Raw genomic sequence first — 24,731 nt, 5'->3', positions numbered from 1 at the left:
CGAGTACAAATATTTACAAATAGAGAGAGTATGGGATTTTTATTTTTTTTAAGTAGAAACTGGCCACTAAAGCTGCTCTTGTCACAGCGGGCTGTTCTTGTATCTTTCTCTCCAATTGGCTTTCCCTTTTGGTGTGTAATAATATGATCCCTGACTTACCAAAGAAAGCTATGAGCTAATAAATCCCGTTTCTAAAATTAGTTGATATATATATATATATATATATATATATATATATATATTTCCAATAAATCAAAGACAGGTCTAAATTTCAGAAACTAAAAGGCATATGCAACTACTCTTGGAGTGTTGGAGAGATTTTCGATATGGCCCAATAACTACAAATTAAATTAAAAACTAAAAAAAGCAAAGGGAAGCTTGTGACTAGGAAGATTTATGTTAACGATCAATATAACATACTGAGGAGAATATTCTGTCTGTGCAATTCTAGCATTCATGAGATGTTAATAAAAAAAATGGAAAAATATACTGAAAAAATGTTCATTCTTGCAGGTTCGTTTCTTGTAGTCAAATATATATCATGTCTTCCACATTGAAAAATTTAATGTTAATTTTATATAATGTTTTAATTATTTATTTCCAATGAATTTCTGATAAAAAAATAATTTTTAAATAACTAGTTCTGAAACCAAATTAAAACTGAAAAAATAATTTCTTAATCAAAAGTTTTTTTTGTTGTAAGAGATTCCATTTTAATGAAAAAAAATGAAGGGGGGTGGTAATTTCAAATGTTAAATAACATGAAAAGAAAGAGGCTAGAATTCTTATAAATTTATTTGTATTACAAATAATTTATATATAGGTTAAATTAAAAATATTATTTTATTTTAAATAAATAAAACAAAATAAATATATTATTTAACAGTAATGTCCACACCTTCTACTTCTGGCTTAACAAAGGTTCAATGTTCGACGGACCCTTCCCCTTCTTTAATGAAGACTTGACTTGGAGCCACCGCAGCCAGGAAGGATCCAACGACTGTCCAAAGAAAGAATGTTTTAAAAGAAATCATCTTAGACCAAGGTGTCCTGTTTCAAGTCAAAAAGGGTCCAGAAGAGCAATGCCAAAGACTTTAATGCAGGATAGAATTGTATCGTTGGCTGTCGGCTGGAGGAGCCCCGATTTTCAAGCTAAGTAAGGAGGCTTTTTTTATCTATTTATTTATTTTTTAAGCTCAGCTACTTCTTGGAGGAGTTGATCCCGTTTTGCAGGTGCAAGGAACTTATAAACTATTGATTAACTTGTTTTCTTTTTAGTGACTTAGGCTCACTAGTTTTTTAATCGGAAGTTTAGTAGTTTTATAATGATTTTCACCAAGAAAATTCCCTTTTTTACTTACAGAAAAAGCATGTTTTATTTCCTATTCTTGAGTTCCTTCATAATAAGTTGTTTTGAGGAGAAATTCATCTTATATTTTCAAAAAATAAAATAAGTAGACAAATAAAGAAAACCTAGAAAAAAAGGAAAGGAAAGTTGGAAGGACTGGACAAGCTAGACGCAGGGCCTTTGCTTTTAATGGTTGCTTGAATTTATGTGAAAAAAATCTCAGTTGGCAAAAGGAAGCTTTTAAGCAATTCCAGTTTTAATCAATTTACATGTTGTTTGGAAGTTCCATCTGAAAGAATGAAAATCTTTTAAGGCAAATTGGCAATAACCGAGAAACTGGATAGACATTTTCTGGATTCCCTCCCACTGGTTTGCAAGCGTACAAGAAAAAAAGAGGTCCTTTCGAAAACGAACATATCTACACATTCAAATTACAACATTTCTTCTTTCTTGACTTTAGAGAGACGGCTTGCCACTGCTGCCTTTTTTATTTATATTCTGATTACTTATATTTAACCATGTATGGGCTTTATACTTCGCTGAATATATATATATATATATATATATATATATATAACAACTTGTTGCGGTTATAAATGCACTTATACTTTTCAAAGTTGTCGTAGTGAATAATACAAAGGAGTGGACGCGGTGATCAATAATCTCGTCTCGTGCACATGCAAGTGAACTTTCAAGGTCAGTTCCCTTCCAAAGCCGCTAATTGAGATCATGCATGCATGGTGGCTATAAATAAGAGTGGCAGCGAAGAGGCAATGACCATGCAGATAAACACAAATATTTCCAACATGAAAGCCTTTCTTATTATCTTATGCTTTCTCTTAGCAACCATCATCGTCTTCTCTCCCTCATCCACCAGTGCTGCTCGAGAATTACTGCAGGTCGGGAAAGGTGAGAAACTAACCTGTTTCTGTTTGCTTTTACTTAATTTAAGATAACTAAGCAGCTCATATGGGTGTTCTGTGTTTGTGTATAATCTTGCATGCATATATTTTAGGACCATGACTTAATTAATGCTATAAATTAATTAAGATGCTGTTTGTTATCGCAGAGCATTTAATATTTATTTCTTTTTCGTCGAACAATATTTTCACCATGAAACTATTATTTTGGTAGATACCACACTTTACTTTGAGTTTGTGATCATAACAAGAAAACATATTATTGATTATGATATATATATATATATGTAAATTTTGCAGATCCATATAGGGGATCAGGCCCCGTCAATTCAGGACCTCCATGCGGTAGGAGCAAACAAAATTGCCACCCCAGTCCAAAGCCAGGACCAAATAAACCAAGTAAAAGTTGTCAATCTTCTGTTAGGCAATCTGATTGTGGCCCAAATTGAAGATTGAAGGCAAGCAAGGTTGTATACGTACTTAAGAGTGACAGCAGCTAGTCATGTCATGTGTGTGTATGCTATTTTCATTCGAGTCGAGCTATATACATTTATGTAAGAAAAATAAATTAACTTCCAGCATGATCGGGTTTTGATTCCATGAAATTGTGTAATCTTTGTTGAAGTTTATGCAAAATAAACAAAGAGCTCGCTATCTTCTCTTCTATGATGCTCATATGCCATTGCTTTTATATATATGTATTATGTTAGGACTAATAAAATTAATATTATGAACTGAATATTAATTTTTGTCGGGATTAACTTTATATCAACAAATAAAAAGCTGGCCTTTAATGCTATCTCATCATAAACCCATGAGTACAAATATTTATATATATAGAGGCTCGCGTGAAAAACCACAGTGCTAGAGAGAGTGTGGGGTTTTTATTTTATTTTTTTAATTAGAAACTGGCCACTAAAATCAACAGCGCAGAAACCATGAACTGAGTTTACTCCGGCTGCTCTTGTCATAGCAGCTTGTTCTTGTTTTTGGTGTTAATAATACGATCCCTGATCACTTAACAAAGAAAACCGTGAGCTGATAAATCCCGTTTCTAAAATTAGTTGACATGTATATTTCCAATAAATCAGGGACAGATCTAAATTTCAGAAACTAAAAGGCATATGCAACTACTCTTGGAGTATTGGAGAGATTTTCGATATGGCCCAGTAACTACAAAAAGCAAAGAGAAGCTTGTGACAGGGAAGATTTATGTTAACGATCAATATGACATACTTGGGAGAATATTCTGTCTGTGCAATTCCAGCCTTGAGATGTTATATATAGACACACACAGAGAGATATGTATGTATGTATGTATGTATGTATATTTCATGTATTCCACATTGAATAAATGATGGATTAGCATTGAAGGTCCCCTGGAACTGCACTAGGAAATACTTTTAATTTTTTAATTGTAATCTGAACGGAAATTTAATTTATTCTCTTAACAATATTTCTACTTATTAACGAAAATTTAGTATTATTTTTTTATTTATTTCCAATGGATTTCTGATAAAAATATACTTTTTAAATAACTAGTTTTGACCCAAATTAAAAACTGAAAAAATAATTTTTTAATCAAATGTATTTTTTAAAAAAAATCTGTGAGAGATTCCATTAATTTAATGGAAAGGGGGATAATTTCAAATGTTGTAGGAGATTGAATCAGGAAATGTTAAAAAAAAAAGATTATAAAATAAAGAAAAAAGATAATGCTATGATTTACATTACAAGAGAAAAACACAAGGAATTATTAATTTTGTATCCTGAGCAGTATGTGCACCTAAATAGAAAAGATAATATTCATAGTTTCTACATTAATAATGTAGGAATAATTAGAATTATGTACCCAAACACAAACACTGGTTAAATTAGTTTGTATTGCTGGTGCAGTAGGTTTGATGTTAAGGATTTTTTTTTTTAATGGAGGTGTTTGAGTTAGTTTACACTAGCTTATTAAGTTTATAAACTTTAAAATTAATAATTATATAAATTTTTAATAATAAAATTTAAACTAATAATTTTAAAAAAATAAATATAAAAACCAACCATTTTAGCAATGTAAAGTTGTTTCTTTACCTTAATGCATGCGGTGTGGCATCGCAACAGCAAAGAGATGGCTTTTAAGAGCCGAATTTGTTGCAATATGTGATGATATATGGTAAGGCCCACACCTTCTACTTCTGGCTTAACAAAGGTTCAATGTTCAATGGATGCTTCCCCTTCTTTAATAAGGAATTGACTTGCAGCCAACGCAGCCAGGAAGGAGCCAACGAGTGTCCGAAGAAAGAATGGTTTAAAATAAACCATTTTAGACCAAGTTGTCCTGTTTCAAGTCAAAAATGGTCCAGAAGAGCAATGCCAAGACTTTTAAATACAAGACAGAATTGTATTGTTGGCTGTCGGCTGGAGGAGCCCCGATTTTCAAGTCAAGGATGAGGGGCTACACTGGCTCCTTTCGTAAGGAGGCTTTTTTTTGTCTATTTATTTATTTATTTTATAAGCTCAAATACTTCTAGGAGGATTTGAACCCGTTTTGCAGGTGCAAGGAACTTATTACCACTATGGCCCATTGGTTTTATAAACTATTCATTAACTTGTTTTCCTTTTTAGTGACTTAGGCTCACTAGTTTTTTTATCGGAAGTTTAGTGGTTTTATAATGATTTTCACCAAGAAAATTCCCTTTTTTATTTACAGAAAAAGCATGTTTTATTTCCTATTGTTGATTTCTTTTAATAATTTGTTTTGAGGAGAAATGTATCTTATATTTTCAAAGAAATAAAAAAATAAAGAAAACCTAAAAAAAATAAAAGGAAAGTTGGAAAGGATTGGACAAGCTAGACGCAGGGGCCTTTGCTTGCAATGGTTGCTTGAATTTATGTGAAAAAAATCTCAGTTGGCAAAGGAAGCTTTTAAGAAATTCCATTGGTGAATTATACTTCAGGAAAACCCCTCTGATCATTGCTAAACTGTGACCACAATTTTGTCTTCCTCTAGATGTTTTTTATAAATTTCAGAAAAACATTTAGCAGCGCAGCCCAAGTAATCTGCCCGCCAGCAGCTGATTTGACACTCTTGCTTTTTCCAAGAACGGAGCAAGTTGCAAGAACACTGTTGTCTTGCAGAATAATGGGCCAAAAAAGGAAAGCTGACAGGAATCTTACTGTTTGCAATTAGTGATTTTATAATTACTGCAAAAATTTGAGCCGCACAATCAAGCTGTTTATAAATGGTACTAATCACAATTATGATTTCCGTCTCACCCGAGTGCTATAGCACCTTAATTTCATTCAGCGTCCACTGTTTTGGATCCTGAAAGAGAAAATGGGATGTTTACTACGGTTCACTCAGTCCGTGTCTTTAATTTTGTGTCTCTTGCATTTTAATCCAACAGTTTCGTCATCCTTGTCTTCAAATTTCTCCTCTTCAGCTCAATTATGTGCCAGTGACCAAAGTATTCATCTGCTCCAATTCAAAGAATCTTTTGTCATTGATCCTTCTGCTTCTTTTGAGTATTGTGAAAATCCCAAGACAGAGTCATGGAAAGAGGGCACGGATTGCTGCTTGTGGGATGGGGTGACTTGCGACATCAAGAGTGGGCAAGTCATTGGGCTTGACCTTGCTTGCAGCATGCTTTATGGCCCTCTCCATTCCAATAGCACTCTCTTCTCCCTTCATCATCTTCAAAAGCTTGACCTCTCTTACAATGATTTCAATCTCTCTCATATTTCATCTCAGTTTGGCCACTTTTCCAATTTGACGCATCTTAACCTAAACTATTCGGGTTTTACAGGCCTAGTTCCATCACAAATCTCTCATCTGTCCAAACTGGTTTCACTTGATCTCTCTTATAATAACAAACTGGCACTAGAACCAATTCCTTTTAACAAGCTTGTTCAAAACCTAACCAAGCTAAGAGAACTCCATTTGAGCGAGGTCGACATGTCATTGGTTGTACCCAGTTCCTTGATGAATCTTTCTTCTCCTTTGTCATCACTCCAACTCGCTAACTGTGGATTGCAAGGGAAACTACCAAGTAACGTTCATGGGCTATCAAACTTGCAGCTGCTTGATTTATCGGAGAACATAGACCTTACTGGCTCTTTTCCACCATTCAATGTGAGTAATGCGCTTTCATACTTGGATCTATCAATGACGGGGATTTCAATACATCTACCACGGCTTGGCAACCTCACACAACTCACTGTGTTGGACATTTCATATAACAACTTGAGGGGTCACATCCCTTTCTCTATAGGAAAACTTAAGCACCTTCAGACCCTGGATCTCGGATTCAACAATTTTACAAGCCCGGTTCCATCTGATTTTGAGCAGCTCTCTGAGTTGGTTTCACTTGATCTCTCCGGGAACTCTTATCTGACACTAGATTCATCATCTCTTAACAAGCTTGTTCAAAACCTAACCAAGTTAAGAGAACTCCGTTTGCGGTGGGTAAATATGTCTCTGGTTGTACCTGCATCCTTGAAGAATTTGTCGTCTTCTTTGTCAATTCTTTCTTTTGGGAATTGTGGGCTGCGAGGGGAATTCCCATCTAACATCTTTCTCCTACCAAACCTTGAATTTCTCAATTTGGGGGGTAACGTAGGCCTCACAGGTTCTTTTCCTTCCTCCAATGTGAGCAGTTCCCTCGAGGAGTTGGCTCTTTTTGATACGAAAATCTCAATTTCTATCGAGAATGACTTTATCAATAATCTAAAGTCGTTGAAAAAGCTGGTTCTCCGTAACTGTATCGTTAGCAAAAGATCAAATCTAGCACTGCTTGGTAACCTCACACAGCTTCTTGAATTAGATCTCTCATTTAATAATTTGAGTGGCCGCATCCCATCATCACTGGCAAACCTTGTGAATCTCAATTGGTTGGATCTTAGTTCCAATAATTTCAAGGGTCAGATTCCAGATTTTTTGGGTAGCCTGACACAACTTCAACGTTTATTTTTATCAGATAATCAATTGCTAGGCCCTATCTCTCCTCAAATAAGTAGCCTTCCAAATCTAATAGCTCTCATGTTATCTGATAACTTGTTCACGGGCACAATACCGTCCTTTTTGTTTTCTCATCCCTCTCTGCAGTATTTGGACCTCCGTAGTAACTTATTCACTGGGAATTTAAGTGAATTCCAGTACAATTCATTAATATTGCTTGATTTGAGCAATAACCACTTGCATGGCCCAATTCCAAGTTCAGTTTTCCATCAAGAGAACTTGATAGTCCTTAAACTTGCATCCAACAAGTTAACAGGAGAGATTTCTTCTTCTGCTTGTAAGCTGACAGCCCTCCAAGTCCTTGACTTGTCCAACAACAGCTTGAGTGGTTTTATACCACAATGTCTGGGGAACTTTAGTGACAGTCTCTCAGTGTTGCATCTTGGCATGAACAACCTCCAAGGCACACTCCTTTCAAGGTTTTTTGTGGGGAATAACTTGAGATATCTCAATCTCAATGGCAACGAATTGGAAGGGGAAATACCACCATCTATTATCAACTGTACACAATTGGAGGTTCTTGATCTTGGTTTCAATAAGATAAAAGGCAAGTTCCCCTACTTTTTCGATACGCTTCAAGAGCTACAGGTCCTTGTTCTAAAATCCAACGAACTCCATGGGTTTGTGAAAGGTCCGACGACCAACTACGCCTTTTCAAAACTAAGGATTTTTGACATCTCCAGCAATAATTTTAGTGGACCGTTGCCAACTGGGTATTTCAATGGTCTCGAAGCAATGAAGACCTTGGATCAAGATATGATTTACATGAAGGTTAGAAACATCAGTTATGATTATTCTGTAAAATTGACGTGGAAAGGGCTGGAAATTGAGTTTGTGAAAATTAGAAGTACCCTCGCATTCATTGATTTGTCGCACAACAGTTTTATTGGAGAGATACCAGAGTCGATTGGAAAGCTTAATGCACTTCAACAGCTAAACTTCTCTCACAACTCCCTTACAGGATATGTTCAACCTTCATTGGGGAATTTGGCCAATCTGGAATCGTTAGATCTCTCTTCAAACTTGCTTACGGGAAGGATTCCGATGCAGTTGGCAGATCTAACATTTCTTAGTGTCCTAAACCTTTCACATAACCAGCTACAAGGACCCATACCTAAAGGAAAGCAGTTCAACACGTTCAATAAGGGTTCATTCGAAGGAAACTCGGGCTTGTGTGGATTTCAAATCTCGAAGGAATGCAATAGTGGTGAGACACAACAACCACCACCATCAAACTCCGAAGAAGGAGATGATTCATCACTGTTTGGAGATGGATTTGGATGGAAAGCAGTTGTGATGGGGTATGGATGTGGATTTGTGCTTGGAGCTGCAGTTGGATACATAGTGTTTAGAACAAGAAAACCGGCATGGTTTGTAAGGATGGTCGAAGTTCAATGGAGTCTGAAAACTAAAGGAAGAATGAAGAAAGCTCACAGAAACGGTGCAAGAAGAAACTAACCGTTGAAGCAGGTATTTTCAGGTAATTTATTCAAGCGTCTGATGTATTTTCAAGATGTCAGATATATATATATATATATATATATATATATATATAGAGAGAGAGAGAGAGAGAGCGAGAGAGAGAGAGAGAGAGAGTGAAGTTTCTATAATGTTTTTTTTCTCTTGCATTGAACATTTTTTTTTTAACAGCAGAACGGGCTATTCATTCAACAACTAGGGAAATCCTTTACAAGAATACAACGAAGTTCATCCGGGTGGTTGTGAACCCAGTCAAGTAGACATTTGAAACATCTAGTCACTCTGGCTGTCCAATCTGCGGCAACATTTGCACTTCTACCCGCCCAAGCTACTGTTACAAATTGATAGCGTGGAGCACTTGTTTCTCATCATCAGTTTCTACAATCACTTGGCAAGTTGAAGACTGACTACCCAACGCAATATACTGCCTTATGTGATGCGTCGCCAATAATTATAGCTGTGATTTTCTACGACGCGAATAACATTGGAATGGAAGATACAGAGTGCTAGACCCATCTTCCACTCTACATCTATTTTACTCTTCTGGTGTTAGGTTTTTTCTTTCTTTCCCTCCTTTTTCAATGGTTTTCTTTTTTTTTTCTTTTTTTTGCAATGATGGGTGTTGATAATGTGAAAAAAGAGTCAATTTACGCTTAAATATATAGTTAATTTCAAGCAGCCTGAATTTGGCATGGTGCGAGATTTATATTATTGACAAAACATCCGATTTTCGACAGCTGAAAAATGATTCATGCTAATCAACACTGGCTAATAATGTTTGTAGCTTTCGATAGAACGAAGTTTTAAGAATACAATTTTCTTTACAAAATAACGTTATAAACCGGATATACTGTACAGAATATATACACGCGTGGAAATACTTCTTTACCAGCGCTCAATTGAAGCATACGAATTGTTAAGAGCAACTAATTTTTCATGTAATAGAGTGAACAACTCAGTGATTGTTCCACGCACTAGTTTCTAGTAGGATAATATGACAGTAAATAAATAAATTAATAAGAAATGATCTGGAAGCAATTTTTTATGCATCTTGATCTACCGGCCTTGTTCTGGACTGCTCAAATATTCAAGGCCGAAAGAAAGGCTTAATCCAGAGATCATGATGAAGAGTGCAATGATCCGCTCCTAGTCGCCTAATTGGATACTGAATTGTACCCTATGATCCATATAATTTGACATTCGTTCGGCCTCTCGCCATCATTATTTATATTCGGCTTATTTAGCAGATTCAATGGTCTGGGTCATGAATTTGTAGATTTCATGATTAAACCTCCTCCTCTGATCAACAAGTTCTTCATGGGCATATAGGAGAAACCTCATCCCATTATCATCTCTCAGTCTTCGTTCATGATATCAGTTTGTTGTTCAAAACTCATGCACCTTTTGTCTGCAGGTGAATAAATTATATTATTCGTTATTTTATGAAATTATTATTGAGAATTTGTTCTGTTCATAATAGTTCTCTTAGATTTTCAGCAGTCTTGTTGTAGTGTAGGAACGGCACTTCCAGCAATTTTTCCTGGCTAATCTCTCAATCAAGATACTGTTGTTCCATGATGTTCAAACAAGAAACTACTACTGTCATCCAGGATATTATCACAACAATGCTGGATGGTAGTGGTCGTTTCTTGTCTGAACATCATGACTCGTTAGGATCACACCTCTCGTGAAAAGTAAAAATTAGAAGACAATCAAGGTTTGCCTTCTATTATCATGTTCCTGGATTCTTTATAGCGTGCAGATTACTTTTACTGGGGTGAACGTATCTGTTAACATCGTCCCGCGTCCTCATTTATGTTACAACCCACTGCGCCAGTAATGTTAAATGAGAATTTTTTAAAATACCAACCTCCATTTTTTTACTCCTCAGCATTTCTTTCAATCTAGTGACTTGCTGTGCTTGCCAATTCTGTTTTCTCTTAGCCTTGAAGATGTTGCCTATGATAGTTCAGTTCATGTGCGCCAGGTACCCCTTCTTCTGATGGTTCGATTGACGTTCTGCAAGTGACAAAAATAGAATCAGTACAAGCCATTTTAAGTAACAGATGAATGGCTTGCTTTCTGGGTCTTTCATTCTCATGCATCCTTCAATTATCATTCCTTGCACGTACTTTGATAATTAATTACTGAAACGTAAAGGCTCCCTGTTTGTATTATCTTCAAGTATTGCTCTTTTCCTCCAGGAAGCTTTAAAGGCCTTGTGGAATATTGCTTTCCTGGAGAAGGAGCCTCAATTTTATTTTATTTTAGTTAAAAAATTGTCGATTATGCATATTTATCTTGTTATCTACTTCGAAATTTCAAGCATTACCGATTCGTATTCTCAACTTTCCATCCAAATATTATAATTTATATTTGCCCAAACTTGCATTTCTTTTTTATTGCAAATATGGACATGATTATGAACATTTACTTTTTTATATATTATTCATGATATGAAATATATAAATTTTAATTTTTATAAGATTTTAAATTGTTATGAAGGAAGAATATAATTGTATGATATTTTAATTTTAAAAGTACGACGATAAATACATGCAGTTAGTGTCAAGTTGCCTGCCTTACCCGTACAGGATATCTGCAGAAAACTCTTGCTTCTTCTTTATAATAATCGCTATTAGTAGCTGGATACATGGACTTAAGTCCCCTGACAAAAAATATTGGACAAGCTTGAAGAGTTAGTTTTGTTCTTTTACATATGTTCTTCAGGTAATGATCGGATGTTATTCAGGTATTCATTAATATTGTAATAATATTTTATTTTTCAAATATTTTTCATTTATTAAAAAATATTTTTTTATTTTTCCAAATTTATTTTTCACATAAACAATAAAAAATATCCAAAAATATCAAAAAAATAATTACCCCTTTGTATTAAAAAAAAAACCCATCTTAGTTATTATTTGTTTTGTATATATAAAACTACTCCCTTTTTCTTGATATTTTTTTCATTTAAATAGCTTGATTTTCTTGGTTTCATCTTCTTAATCAAGTTATATCCAAATAAATAAACATCTCTGTACTGAGTATTCTCCAAAATTAAATTTTTTGAGGCTTTTTTATTTATAAGAAGGGATGGGGTGTGTCGGGTGTAGCCAAATTAAATTTTGCATAAAATCCCCAAAGACCTCGTTGCATGCAAGAGGGCAGCAGATTCTTCAAACAATGGAGATCCAGTCACTGAGTCGATCTTCTCATCGCATGACCCGGGCGTCATCCAAACTAGAGGTCAAAACAGTTTCCTAACTGTTGATCCCTTTTATGAGCTTGTAGCTTTTGATTTTTCCCAACAATACTGCAAACGGGAAAAAGACGCGAGTCCTGGGTGAATATCATTATTGAGATTTCTATCAGATATGTGCCCTGCCATGCAACTATTCTGCTACGCTAGTTAAGTACCCTCTGTTGTAGTTTATCTTACGCATGACAACTAATCCGTCTGTGCTAGTTATGCTATGCAGAAAGTAAAACTGGCTTATAGGTTTATGCATGCATTTTAAAGGCACACAAGCTTGCTCCATCGTCTGAATAAAACGTCTATTTTAATACAGGTTTTAAAAAAATGCACTTACCACAGACCAACATTCACTTCTGTTTTGTTAGCAGTTCAATGTCAGCCCCAACTTCAGCAATCTTCGTTTCTTTAGAAGCTTTGGCTGTTTTCGCAACATTCTCAACATCAAAGTCCAATGCAATTCTTTTCACCAGACCATCAAGCATCTGTGCAAGGAAGACATCAAGATGTTCTTGAATAAAACAATCGGTAGGATGCAAGTACTCTGATAGTCTGATATATAAAACAATAGGCATCCCACAAGAAACAATCCAAGTGTACAGCTCTCCCTCTTAAAATTCCATTAATAACTTGTCTTGACTAACCGTGTTCTTTAAAATCTTTAGAGATTTCAGTCACTTCTCTTAACATGTTCTTTTACTCGAAATTCAAAAGTTGTGATTCATATTAATTCCCTTCTGGGACGAGTGGGATGCATGTATTACCACAGGTTTTGAACAATTTTCTAAACAGGTAACAGTATCTTTAAGTTTAGGTAATTTGAATTGGTAGTCCATGGTTCATCAAATGGAAGAGGGTCCCACTACATTGTAGAGAGGCATCAGCTATGTGCAATGGAAGCATTCAAGTTAAAAATAAGGCCAGTTCACTTCAATGTGGTTATTCCTATCCACAGAGAAATCCTGGCCGCTGAAATATCAGGGGATTCAAGAAAAGGTCCAGCGGGCAAAAAGCAACCTGTTTGATATCATCAATTTCTGAAAAAACCAATGAGTTTGGGATCATCAATAAAATTCTGATAGTAATTAAAATTAGGACTTCTTGTAGGCTAATATTTCTCAAAGCTAGCTTTGGGCTTTCCAGTGAAATGCAGTCCCGTTACCCAGAAAAATAGAAATGAATTAGGTAATCTTTGAACAAACCCAAAGCATCAGTGATATCAGCTTAGTTCATTCTTTTATTGAACTTCAAGCTGATAAAATAAATATCTCAAATAGTGCTAAAAGTTAAAGTGTGTGGGCAGGTTCTCAATGACTCTGCGAAAGCATTATCCAAATGGCAGCAGTTGCTATGTAAATATTAAGGAAGAACATGCAGAGAGGTTCACAATCAACGGCATGTATACTGTATAATACTGACCTGGAAATATCATTGCCAGTGGCCAAGATATATATATATATATAAAACAACTTGTTGCTGTTTAAATGCACTTATACTTTTCAAAGTTGTCTTATTCAATAATACAAAGGAGTGGACGCGGTGATCAACAATCTCGTCTTGTGCATGTGAACTTTCAAGGTCAGTTCCCCTCCAAAGCCGCTAATTAAGATAATGCATGCATGGTGGCTATCGATAAGAGTGTCAGCGAAGAGGCAATGATAAACACAAATATTTCCAGCATGAAAGCCTTTCTTATTATCTTATGCTTTCTCTTAGCAACCATCGTCTTCTCTCCCTCATCCACCTGTACTGCTCGAGAATTACTGAGCGAGAAAGGTGAAAAACATGTATGTATTATCTAAAAGACTGTACTTTAAAAATATTATAAAATATAAAGAACAGTTTTTCAATGAACAGCAATATGAAAAATAATAAATTAATTAACAATATGAATATCATATATAATATTTTTACAAGTAATAATAAAATATATCAAATTCTCAACAATAATATAATATAAAGTAGTATTTATCAAAACAAACTATCAAATAAAAAATACTTTATATTAACTTAAATGAGAATGCTTACAAATTTTTTTTCTTGAACAAAAGATAAAATACTAAAATAATTGAATACGCAAAAGATGTAGTAGAGATTAAATCTTGTTTTATGAAATCAATTCTATATAATATTAAAATAATTCAATTAATATAAAAATAAATACAAGATGAAAGCTAGAATTCTCCTCAATTCATTTATCTAAAAGTTCTTCCCTTAACATAAATACAAAAAACTTATATACATATATATATATATATATATATATATATATATATATATATTAAACTAAAAATATTATTTTACTTTAAATAAATATATTATTTAACGGTAAGATCCACACCTTCTACTTCTGGCTTAACAAAGATGCAATGTTCGACGGACCCTTCCCCTTCTTTGATAAAGGCTTGACATGGAGCCCACGCAGCCAGGAAGGATCCAACGAGTGTCCACAGAAAGAAGGTCTTAAAATAAACCATTTTAGACCAAGTTGTCCTGTTTCAAGTCAAAAAGGGTCCAGAAGAGCAATGCCGAAGACTTTAATGCAAGTTGTCCTGTTTTGCAGGTGCAAGGAACTTATTACCACTGAACCAAAGGCCCATTGGTTTTATAAACTATTGATTAACTTGTTGTCTTTTTAGGTACTTAGGCTCACTAGTTTTTTAATCGGAAGTTTAGTAGTTTTATAATGATTTTCACCAAGAAAATTCCCTTTTTTACTTACAGAAAAAGCATGTTTTATTTCCTATTCTAGAGTTCTTTCATGATAATTTGTTTTGAGGAGAAATTCACCTTATATTTTCAAAAAATAAAATAAGTAGACAAATAAAGAAAACCTAGAAAAAAAAGAAAAGGAAAGTTGGAAGGACTGGACAAGCTAGACGCAGGGGCCTTTGCTTTTAATGGTTGCTTGAATTTATGTGAAAAAAATCTCAGTTGGCAAAAGGAAGCTTTTAAGCAATTCCAGTTTTAATCAATTTACATGTTGTTTGGAAGTTCCATCTGAAAAAAATGAAAATCTTTTAAGGCAAATTGGCAATAACCGAGAAACTGGATAGACATTTTCTGGATTCCCTCCCACTGGCTTGCAAGCGTGCAAAAATCTACTAAAATTTTAGTAAAATCTATTATATTTCAAGAAATTTTTAATTATCTAAAAACAACTAGTTATATTTTTATTAATCATTTTTCAATTAAGATCCAATCGTTGGGTTTCAATTCCTACAACCCACGTCAATGCAACTATAATTTATCAAGCATTAATATAATACAAATGAAATATTAGATGGTACTAAATAAGTAAACAAATATACGTTTAAGTTTATATATTTAATTTAAAAGATATTATTATAAATCAAGTCATGCGAGGAAACTCGGTTATAAATGACTTATCTTTCTTTTGATTTTTGGGAGTTGTCGGCTAGCAATTTACCACCATTTCAATTCAAATCTTCTTCTTGTTGGTTTATAAAAAAATAAAACTAGAAAATTTTACTTGAGCAATTAGATTTAAAGTCCTCTGGCATGAGTGGTAAAAAGTAAGGTTTTACACCATCCATTTAGGGATCTCATTTACTTTTATCAGCTCTTATAGGAAATGTTTCCTATTACTTTTTTATGTTATGACCTTTAAATTTACAACGATAATCCGATTATTTAAGTTGAGTTGCTAACCTAATAAATTATAAAATTCAAATCTTACCAAATAATAAAAATAAAAATAAATCAATTAAAAAAATTAAAAAAAAACAAATAATTTAAATACACTAGGATTTATCAACCAAACTCACAATTCATTTTATGTGAGTAAGATAACTTTATAAAAATTAAATCAAAATAAATTATAATATTCAATTCTTAATCAATCCATTATTAAAGGATAAAATTAAATAAAATAATTAAATAAAAGACATAAAAAATAACTCGAGTGAACCTATCAAACTCGTAACTTGAATAATATGATCACAATAACCTTATAGAAAGCAAATAAAAAAATTATGAAACTTAATTTTAAATCATCAAAATATTAAGGAATGAAATTAAAAAAAATAAAAAAAACCCGAGTTATCTTATTAAATTCACAATCTAAGCTATAAAACCGAGATTAAAAAAAACCCATTAAAAAATTAAATTAAAAAAATTAAACCTAAAAAAAAAAGAAAAAACAAAAATAAAGCACTATTGAACAGTGCTTTTTGAGCAGGGCCACGTAGAAAGAGCTATTTTTATAAAAACTTGTAATTTTAATTTAACGAGGAAATAAAAGATAGATATGGGAGAGTATTTCCTCTTCTCCCTCCCCGTATCGTTGGCCCCAAATCAATTTTTTGCATCCAAACTTCATAAATATTCCATGTCTATTCTACCTATGTAGATAAAGCCGGAAAATATTGGGGAAAACCTCCACATCAATTTGGCATACATGTTCTTTGATTTGCAGCGGTGCATACGTACTTTCTTCCTCGTCAATTAGCTTATATGACGTAACAAAAAGATAAAAGCATTGCCTAACAATCTAAAATTTCACATTATTTTTTTCTTCGGTGAACATGATCATAATTTTTGTTAATAATAGTGAATCAAAGTTTTAGGTTTACTAACAAGATGATGGTAAAACCCCTAATCTGTCTCCAAGTAAAAACGACTCGAGCCCCCTTTCTACCTCAGCGATCTGCAACTGCGAAGGCAAAAGGGACTTGACGTACAGTGGCCATCAGTCCATGGTATATCCTTAACAAGAACACACCACCACAGGAACATAGAAAAGAATCTGAAGCCTGTACATCATCTTCAAAAGAACCATAACTTTTACAATCAGCTGCGCGCAGTCAAAACAGAGGATCTCCAACACAACAATGAGAATTTCATGCTATTCCTTTCTAACCCCTAACCTCTTCTGTACAACACAACGATGAGATTTTCTATATAGGATATATAAAACATGTTGTTTTGATAAGGGTCTGTCAATCATTTTTATCATTTTTTTGTCAGTTTTTATGAATATGAACTTTTAAGTTCTATTGTTAATTGAATTAGTTTGAACATGTAAATGGTAAAGCTTTCTTGTTCATGTGATCCTCAAAGCTGTTTACGTGGCAAAATTGGTGTTTTGTTTTTTTGGCAAAAACAACCCTATTTCAAGAAATAAGCATAAAACAACCCTATTTCAAGAATTAAGATTTCGAACTACGTACCCTAATCTTTATTAGCCATTCACTTTATGGCTAACAATTTGCAATAATACACTTCGATTATCACCAACAAAAAAAAAAAAAAAAACAACGCGTGCTATATATGTTTTGCTTAGAAATTACCTTCTTGATGAAAGATGGAGTCGTTGTCCACATGCAAAGTCGACCAGCTAGTCTTGGGCTTCATTCTTCGCTGAATATATATATATATAGTATATATTTTTAACAACTTGTTGCTATTATGAATGCACTTATACTTTTCAAAGTTGTCTTATTCAATAATGCAAAGGAGTGGACACGGTGATCAATTAATAATCTCGTCTTGTGCACGTGTGAACTTTCGTGGTCATTTCCCTTCCACAGCTGTTAATATCATGCATGGCGCCGATAAATAAGAGTGGTAGCGAAGAGGCAATGGCCATGATAAACACAAATATTTCAAACATGAAAGCCTTTCTTGTGATCATATGCATTCTCTTAGCAACCATCGTCTTCTCTCCCTCATCCACTTGCACTGCGCGACAATTAGGGGGCGGGAAAGGTGAAAAACCTGTTTCTGTTTGCTTTTACTTAATTTAAGATAATTAAGCGCGCAGCTCATATGCGTGTTCTGTGTTGTGTATAATCTTGCATGCATATATTTTAGGACCATGACTTAATTAATGCTATAAATTAAGATGCTGTTTGTTATCGCAGAGCATTTATTTCTTTTTTTTTTTCGTCTAACAATATAAATGTTTGCAGATCCAAGCACGGGATGGGGCCCCGTCAGTTCAGGATCTCCATGCGGTGCTAATAAAAAACATTGCCAACCTAATCCAAATCCAGGACCGAAGAAACCAAAAAAACGTTGTGAATCTCCCGTGGAGCAAACTGACTGTGACCCAAATTGAAGATTGAAGGCGCGCAAAGTTGCATGCGTTCTTGAGAGCGACAACAACTAGTCATGTTACATGTGTGTGTGTGTGTGTGTGTGTTATATTTTGATTCGAGAACTATATATTTATGCAAGACAAATAAATTAACCTCCCAGTACATGGTGACAACAACTTGCATCATGATCAGGTTTTGATTTTTCTTGGTTTTGATTCCGTGAAGTTGTGTAATCTTTGTTGAAGTTTATGCAAAATAAATAAAGAGCTTGATTAGTCTAGCTATCTCTTCTCTTCTATGATGTTCATATGCCTTTGCTTTTATATATATATATATATATATATATATATTGTGAACTGAATATTAATTTTTGTCTGGAGTGTCGCGATTAACTTTATATCAACAAATAAAAAGCTGGCCTTTAATGCTATCTCATCATAAACCCATGAGTACAAGTATTTTTATATATATAGGCTCGCGTGAAAAACCACAGTGCTAGAGAGAGTATGGGATTTTTTTTTTTAATTAGAAACTGGCCACCAAAATCAACAGCGCAGAAACCATGAACTGAGTTTACTCCGGCTGCTCTTGTCATAGCAGCTTGTTCTTGTTTTTGGTGTTAATAATACGATCCCTGATCACTTAACAAAGAAAACCGTGAGCTGATAAATCCCGTTTCTAAAATTAGTTGACATGTATATTTCCAATAAATCAGGGACAGATCTAAATTTCAGAAACTAAAAGGCATATGCAACTACTCTTGGAGTATTGGAGAGATTTTCGATATGGCCCAGTAACTACAAAAAGCAAAGAGAAGCTTGTGACAGGGAAGATTTATGTTAACGATCAATATGACATACTTGGGAGAATATTCTGTCTGTGCAATTCCAGCCTTGAGATGTTATATATAGACACACACAGAGAGAGAGAGAGAGAGAGAGATTTTTCATTCCTGCAGGTTCGTTTCTTGAAGTCAAATATCATGTCTTCCACATTGAAAAAATCATGGATTAGCATTGAAGGTCCCCCGGAACTGCACTAGGAAATACTTTTAATTTTTTAATTGTAATCTGAACGGAAATTTAATTTATTGTCTTAAAAATATTTATACTTACTAACGAAAAGGTTATTATTAATTTTTTATTTATTTCCAATGGATTTCTGAGAATAATATACTTTTTAAATATCTAGTTTTGAAAACCAAATTAAAACTGAGAAAATAATTTCTTAATCAAATGTATTTTTTTTTTATTTTTTTGTAAGAGATTCCATTAATTGAATGAAAAAAAATGAAAAGGGGGGGTAATTGCGAATGTTGTAGGAGATTGAATGAGGAAATGTTAAAAAAAAGGTGATAAAATAAAGAAAAAAAATAATGCTATGATTTACATAACAAGAGAAAAACACAAGGAATTATTAATTTTGTATCCTGAGTAGTATGTGTATCAACTTATTTGTACGTCATTAAGCTACAAACCTAAATAGAAACTAGAATATTCATAGTCTCTAGATTAATAGTGTAGGAATAATAAGAACTACGTACCCAAACACAAACTGTGGTTAAATTAGTTTATATTGCTGGTGCAGCAGATTTGACGATAAAATTAGGATTATGGACAAAATAATAGCTGATAGACCTTAATATTGATATAGATGATTGAACATTACATGTTAAGATTTTTTATTTATTTATTTAAGTGTTTAGATTAGTTTAGATGCATCTCAATTAATTTTATGAATTCTGAAATTAATAACTTTAAAATTAGATTTATAAGACTTAAAATAATAATTTAAAATATATATATATATATATATATAACCTAATCAATTAAACATCATCATAATTGTAAATTCTTTCTTTACCTTAGTACATGTGGTGTGGCATCCCACCAGTAAAGAGTTTTAAGAGCAGAATTTGCTTTGCAATATGTGATAATATATGGTATGGTCCACACCTTCTACTTCTGGCTTAACAAAGGTTGAATGTTCGATGGATCCCTCCCCTTCTTTAATAAGGAATTCACTTGGAAGGAGCCAACGAGTGTCCGAAGAAAGAATGTCTTAAAATAAACCGTTTTAGACCAAGTGGTCCTGTTTCAAGTCAAAAAGGGTCCAGAAGAGCAATGCCAAGACTTTAAATACATGACAGCATTTTATTGGTGGCTGTCGGCTGGAGGAGCCCCGATTTTCAAGTCAAGTATGAGGGGCTGCACTGGCTCCTTTCGTAAGGAGGCTTTTTTTTATTATTTATTTTGTAAGCTAAAATACTTCGAGGAGGATTTGAACCCGTTATGCAGGTGCAAGGAAATTATTACCACTGAGGCCCATTGGTTTTATAAACTATTAGCTAACTTGTTTTCTTTTTAGTTACTTAAGCTTACTAGTTTAAGTACGACTTTTTTTATCGGAAGTTTAGTAGTTTTATTATAATGATATTCACCAAGAAAATTCCCTTTTTTATTTACAGAAAAAGCATGTTTTATTTCCTATTCTTGATTTCTTTTAATAATTTGTTTTGGGGAGAATGCATCTTATATTTTTTTAAAAAAAATAAAGAAATAAAGAAAACCTAAAAAAAGAAGAAGGAAAGTTGGAAAGGATTGGACAAGCTAGACGCAGGGGCCTTTGCTTTAAATGGTTACGTGAATTTATGTGTAAAAAATCTCAGTTGGCAAAAGGAAGCTCCGAAGAAATTCCATTGGTGAATTATGCTTCAGGAAAACCCCTCTGATTACTTACCAAAAAAAAAACCCCTCTGATCATTTCAAAACTGTGACCACAATTTTGTCTTCCTCTAGATGTTTTTATAAATTTCAGTAAAACATTTAGCAGCGCAGTCCAGGTAATCTGCCCACCAGGAGCTAATTTGACACTCTTGCTTTTTTATATTGGTCTTGCGAGTCGCAAGAACCGAGCAAGTTGCAAGAACACTGCTGTCTTGCAGAATAATGGGCCAAAATAGGAAAGATGACAGGAATCTTACTGTTTGCAATTAGTGATTTTATAATTACTGCAAAAATTTGAGTCGCACAATCAAGCTGTCTATAAATAGTACTAATCACAATTTAGATTTCCGTCTCACCCGAGTGCTAGAGCACCTTGATTTCATTCAGCGTCCACTGTTTTGTATCCTGAAAGAGAAAATGGGATGTTTACTCCGGTTCACTCAGTCCGTGTCTTTAATTTTGTTTCTCTTGCATTTTAATCCAACAGTTTCGTCATCCTTGTCTTCAAACTTCTCCTCTTCAACTCAATTGTGTGCCCATGACCAAAGTATTCATCTGCTCCAGTTCAAAGAATCTTTTTCCATTAATCCTTCTGCTTCTTTTGAGTATTGTGAAGATCCCAAGACAGAGTCCTGGAAAGAGGGCACAGATTGCTGCTTGTGGGATGGGGTGACTTGTGACATCAAGAGTGGGCAAGTCATTGGGCTTGACCTTGCCTGCAGCATGCTTTATGGCGCTCTCCATTCCAATAGCACTCTCTTCTCCCTTCATCATCTTCAAAAGCTCGACCTCTCTTACAATGATTTCAATCTCTCTCATATTTCATCTCAGTTTGGCCACTTTTCCAATTTGACGCATCTTAACCTAAACTATTCGGGTTTTACAGGCCTAGTTCCATCACAAATCTCTCATCTGTCCAAACTGGTTTCACTTGATCTCTCTTATAATAACAAACTGGCACTAGAACCAATTCCTTTTAACAAGCTTGTTCAAAACCTAACCAAGCTAAGAGAACTTCATTTGAGCGAGGTAGACATGTCAATGGTTGTACCCAGTTTCTTGATGAATCTTTCTTCTCCTTTGTCATCACTCCAACTCGCTAACTGTGGATTGCAAGGGAAACTACCAAGTAACGTTCATGGGCTATCAAACTTGCAGCTGCTTGATTTATCGGAGAACATAGACCTTACTGGCTCTTTTCCACCATTCAATGTGAGTAATGCTCTTTCATACTTGGATCTATCAATGACGGGGATTTCAATACATCTAGAACATGATCCAGTTAATAATTTGAAGTCGGTGAAGCAATTGTATCTTAGACAATGCAATTTTACTGGCGCAAATCTACCATGGCTTGGCAACCTCACACAACTCACTGTGTTGGACATTTCATATAACCACTTGAGTGGTCACATCCCATTCTCTATAGGAAACCTTAAGCACCTCCAGACCTTGAATCTCGGATTCAACAATTTTACAGGTCCGGTTCCATCTGATTTTGAGCAGCTCACTGAGTTGGTTTCACTTGATCTCTCCGGGAACTCTTACCTGACACTAGATTCATCTTCTCTTAACAAGCTTGTTCAAAAGCTAACCAAGTTAAGAAAACTCCTTTTGCGGTGGGTAAATATGTCTTTGGTTGTACCCAATTCCTTGAAGAACTTGTCGTCTTCCTTGTCAATTCTTTCTTTCGGGAATTGTGGGCTGCGAGGGGAATTCCCAGCTAGCATCTTTCTCTTACCAAACCTTGAATTTCTCAATTTGGGGGGTAACGTAGGCCTCACAGGTTCTTTTCCTTCCTCCAATGTGAGCAGTTCCCTCGAGGAGTTGGCTCTTTTTGATACGAAAATCTCAATTTCTATCGAGAATGACTTCATCAATAATCTAAAGTCGTTGAAAAATCTGTATCTCGGTAACTGTAACATTAGCAAAAGATCAAATCTAGCCCTACTTGGTAACCTCACGCAGCTTGTTGCATTAGATCTCTCATTTAATAATTTGAGTGGCCGCATTCCATCATCACTGGCAAACCTTGTGAATCTCAATTGGTTGGATCTTAGTTCCAATAATTTCAAGGGTCAGATTCCAGATTTTTTGGGTAGCCTGACACAACTTCAACGTTTATTTTTATCAGATAATCAATTGCTAGGCCCTATCTCTCCTCAAATAAGTAGCCTTCCAAATCTAAGAGCTCTCATGTTATCTGATAACTTGTTCACGGGCACAATACCGTCCTTTTTGTTTTCTCATCCCTCTCTGCAGTATTTGGACCTCCGTAGTAACTTATTCACTGGGAATTTAAGTGAATTCCAGTACAATTCATTAATATTGCTTGATTTGAGCAATAACCACTTGCATGGCCCAATTCCAAGTTCAGTTTTCCATCAAGAGAACTTGATAGTCCTTAAACTTGCATCCAACAAGTTAACAGGAGAGATTTCTTCTTCTGCTTGTAAGCTGACAGCCCTCCAAGTCCTTGACTTGTCCAACAACAGCTTGAGTGGTTTTATACCACAATGTCTGGGGAACTTTAGTGACAGTCTCTCAGTGTTGCATCTTGGCATGAACAACCTCCAAGGCACACTCCTTTCAAGGTTTTTTGTGGGGAATAACTTGAGATATCTCAATCTCAATGGCAACGAATTGGAAGGGGAAATACCACCATCGATGATCAACTGTACACAATTGGAGGTTCTTGATCTTGGTTTCAATAAGATAAAAGGCAAGTTCCCCTACTTTTTCGATACGCTTCAAGAGCTACAGGTCCTTGTTCTAAAATCCAACGAACTCCATGGGTTTGTGAAAGGTCCGACGACCAACTACGCCTTTTCAAAACTAAGGATTTTTGACATCTCCAGCAATAATTTTAGTGGACCGTTGCCAACTGGGTATTTCAATGGTCTCGAAGCAATGAAGACCTTGGATCAAGATATGATTTACATGAAGGTTAGAAACATCAGTTATGATTATTCTGTAAAATTGACGTGGAAAGGGCTGGAAATTGAGTTTGTGAAAATTAGAAGTACCCTCGCATTCATTGATTTGTCGCACAACAGTTTTATTGGAGAGATACCAGAGTCGATTGGAAAGCTTAATGCACTTCAACAGCTAAACTTCTCTCACAACTCCCTTACAGGATATGTTCAACCTTCATTGGGGAATTTGGCCAATCTGGAATCGTTAGATCTCTCTTCAAACTTGCTTACGGGAAGGATTCCGATGCAGTTGGCAGATCTAACATTTCTTAGTGTCCTAAACCTTTCACATAACCAGCTAGAAGGACCCATACCTAATGGAAAGCAGTTCAACACGTTCAATAAGGGCTCATTCGAAGGAAACTCGGGCTTGTGTGGATTTCAAATCTCGAAGGAATGCAATAGTGGTGAGACACAACAACCACCACCATCAAACTCCGAAGAAGGAGATGATTCATCACTGTTTGGAGATGGATTTGGATGGAAAGCAGTTGTGATGGGGTATGGATGTGGATTTGTGCTTGGAGCTGCAGTTGGATACATAGTGTTTAGAACAAGAAAACCGGCATGGTTTGTAAGGATGGTCGAAGTTCAATGGAGTCTGAAAACTAAAGGAAGAATGAAGAAAGCTCACAGAAACGGTGCAAGAAGAAACTAACCGTTGAAGCAGGTATTTTCAGGTAATTTATTCAAGCGTCTGATGTATTTTCGAGTATATATATATATATATATATATAGAGAAGTTTCTATAATGTTTTTTTTCTCTTGCATTGAACATTTTTTTTTTAACAGCAGAACGGGCTATTCATTCAACAACTAGGGAAATCCTTTACAAGAATACAACGAAGTTCATCCGGGTGGTTGTGAACCCAGTCAAGTAGACATTTGAAACATCTAGTCGCTCTGGCTGTCCAATCTGCGGCAACATGTGCACTTCTACCCCCCCCCCCCCAACAA

The 24,731-nt window shown here is 34.7% G+C and overlaps 2 protein-coding genes and 2 long non-coding RNA genes across 11 annotated transcripts; 3 read left to right on the top strand and 1 right to left on the bottom strand.

The window, feature by feature from the left end:
• The first annotated feature begins 2,113 nt into the window (after window positions 1–2,113).
• Window positions 2,114–2,934, top strand: LOC105118824 (uncharacterized). The gene is made up of 2 exons (XR_841030.1): window positions 2,114–2,257; window positions 2,569–2,934. It is a non-coding gene; the product is annotated as an uncharacterized LOC105118824 (long non-coding RNA).
• A 2,536-nt stretch (window positions 2,935–5,470) lies between these two features.
• On the top strand, window positions 5,471–9,548 carry LOC105118823 (receptor-like protein 12). 4 transcript variants are annotated; one of them, XM_011016871.1, is made up of 2 exons: window positions 5,471–8,746; window positions 8,930–9,548. In XM_011016871.1, the coding sequence occupies exon 1, from the start codon at window positions 5,597–5,599 to the stop codon at window positions 8,732–8,734; it is 3,138 nt and encodes a 1,045-aa protein (XP_011015173.1). In that variant the 5' UTR covers window positions 5,471–5,596; the 3' UTR covers window positions 8,735–8,746; window positions 8,930–9,548. The 4 variants fall into 4 exon arrangements, with proteins under 4 accessions (XP_011015173.1, XP_011015172.1, XP_011015171.1 ...); XM_011016870.1 differs by having other exon boundaries at window positions 8,927–9,548; XM_011016869.1 differs by having other exon boundaries at window positions 5,471–8,756.
• Window positions 9,549–11,809: 2,261 nt separating this feature from the next.
• LOC105118822 (uncharacterized) lies at window positions 11,810–12,527 on the bottom strand. The gene is made up of 2 exons (XR_841029.1): window positions 12,349–12,527; window positions 11,810–12,071 (listed from the first exon to the last, which is right to left on the bottom strand). It is a non-coding gene; the product is annotated as an uncharacterized LOC105118822 (long non-coding RNA).
• An 8,471-nt stretch (window positions 12,528–20,998) lies between these two features.
• Window positions 20,999–24,724, top strand: LOC105118820 (receptor-like protein 12). 5 transcript variants are annotated; one of them, XM_011016866.1, is made up of 3 exons: window positions 21,001–22,063; window positions 22,142–24,454; window positions 24,567–24,724. In XM_011016866.1, exons 1-2 carry the CDS (start codon window positions 21,217–21,219, stop codon window positions 24,430–24,432), a joined length of 3,138 nt encoding a protein of 1,045 aa, XP_011015168.1. In that variant the 5' UTR covers window positions 21,001–21,216; the 3' UTR covers window positions 24,433–24,454; window positions 24,567–24,724. The 5 variants fall into 5 exon arrangements, with proteins under 5 accessions (XP_011015167.1, XP_011015166.1, XP_011015165.1 ...); XM_011016865.1 differs by having other exon boundaries at window positions 20,999–24,444; window positions 24,570–24,724; XM_011016864.1 differs by having other exon boundaries at window positions 20,999–24,444.
• Window positions 24,725–24,731: the final 7 nt, after the last annotated feature.

This window comes from Populus euphratica, unplaced genomic scaffold (genome assembly GCF_000495115.2).
Source record: "Populus euphratica unplaced genomic scaffold, PopEup_1.0 scaffold2255.1, whole genome shotgun sequence".
In the NCBI taxonomy this organism is placed as follows: Eukaryota; Viridiplantae; Streptophyta; class Magnoliopsida; order Malpighiales; family Salicaceae; genus Populus; species Populus euphratica.
The sequence above is the reverse complement of the archived record's forward strand: the minus strand, read 5'-3'. Positions and strand labels throughout refer to the sequence as shown.

Excerpts from the sequence above, each read along its gene's own strand:
- LOC105118823 (XM_011016871.1), top strand. The coding sequence starts at position 5,597 with ATGGGATGTTTACTACGGTTCACTCAGTCCGTGTCTTTAATTTTGTGT.
- LOC105118820 (XM_011016865.1), top strand. The coding sequence starts at position 21,217 with ATGGGATGTTTACTCCGGTTCACTCAGTCCGTGTCTTTAATTTTGTTT.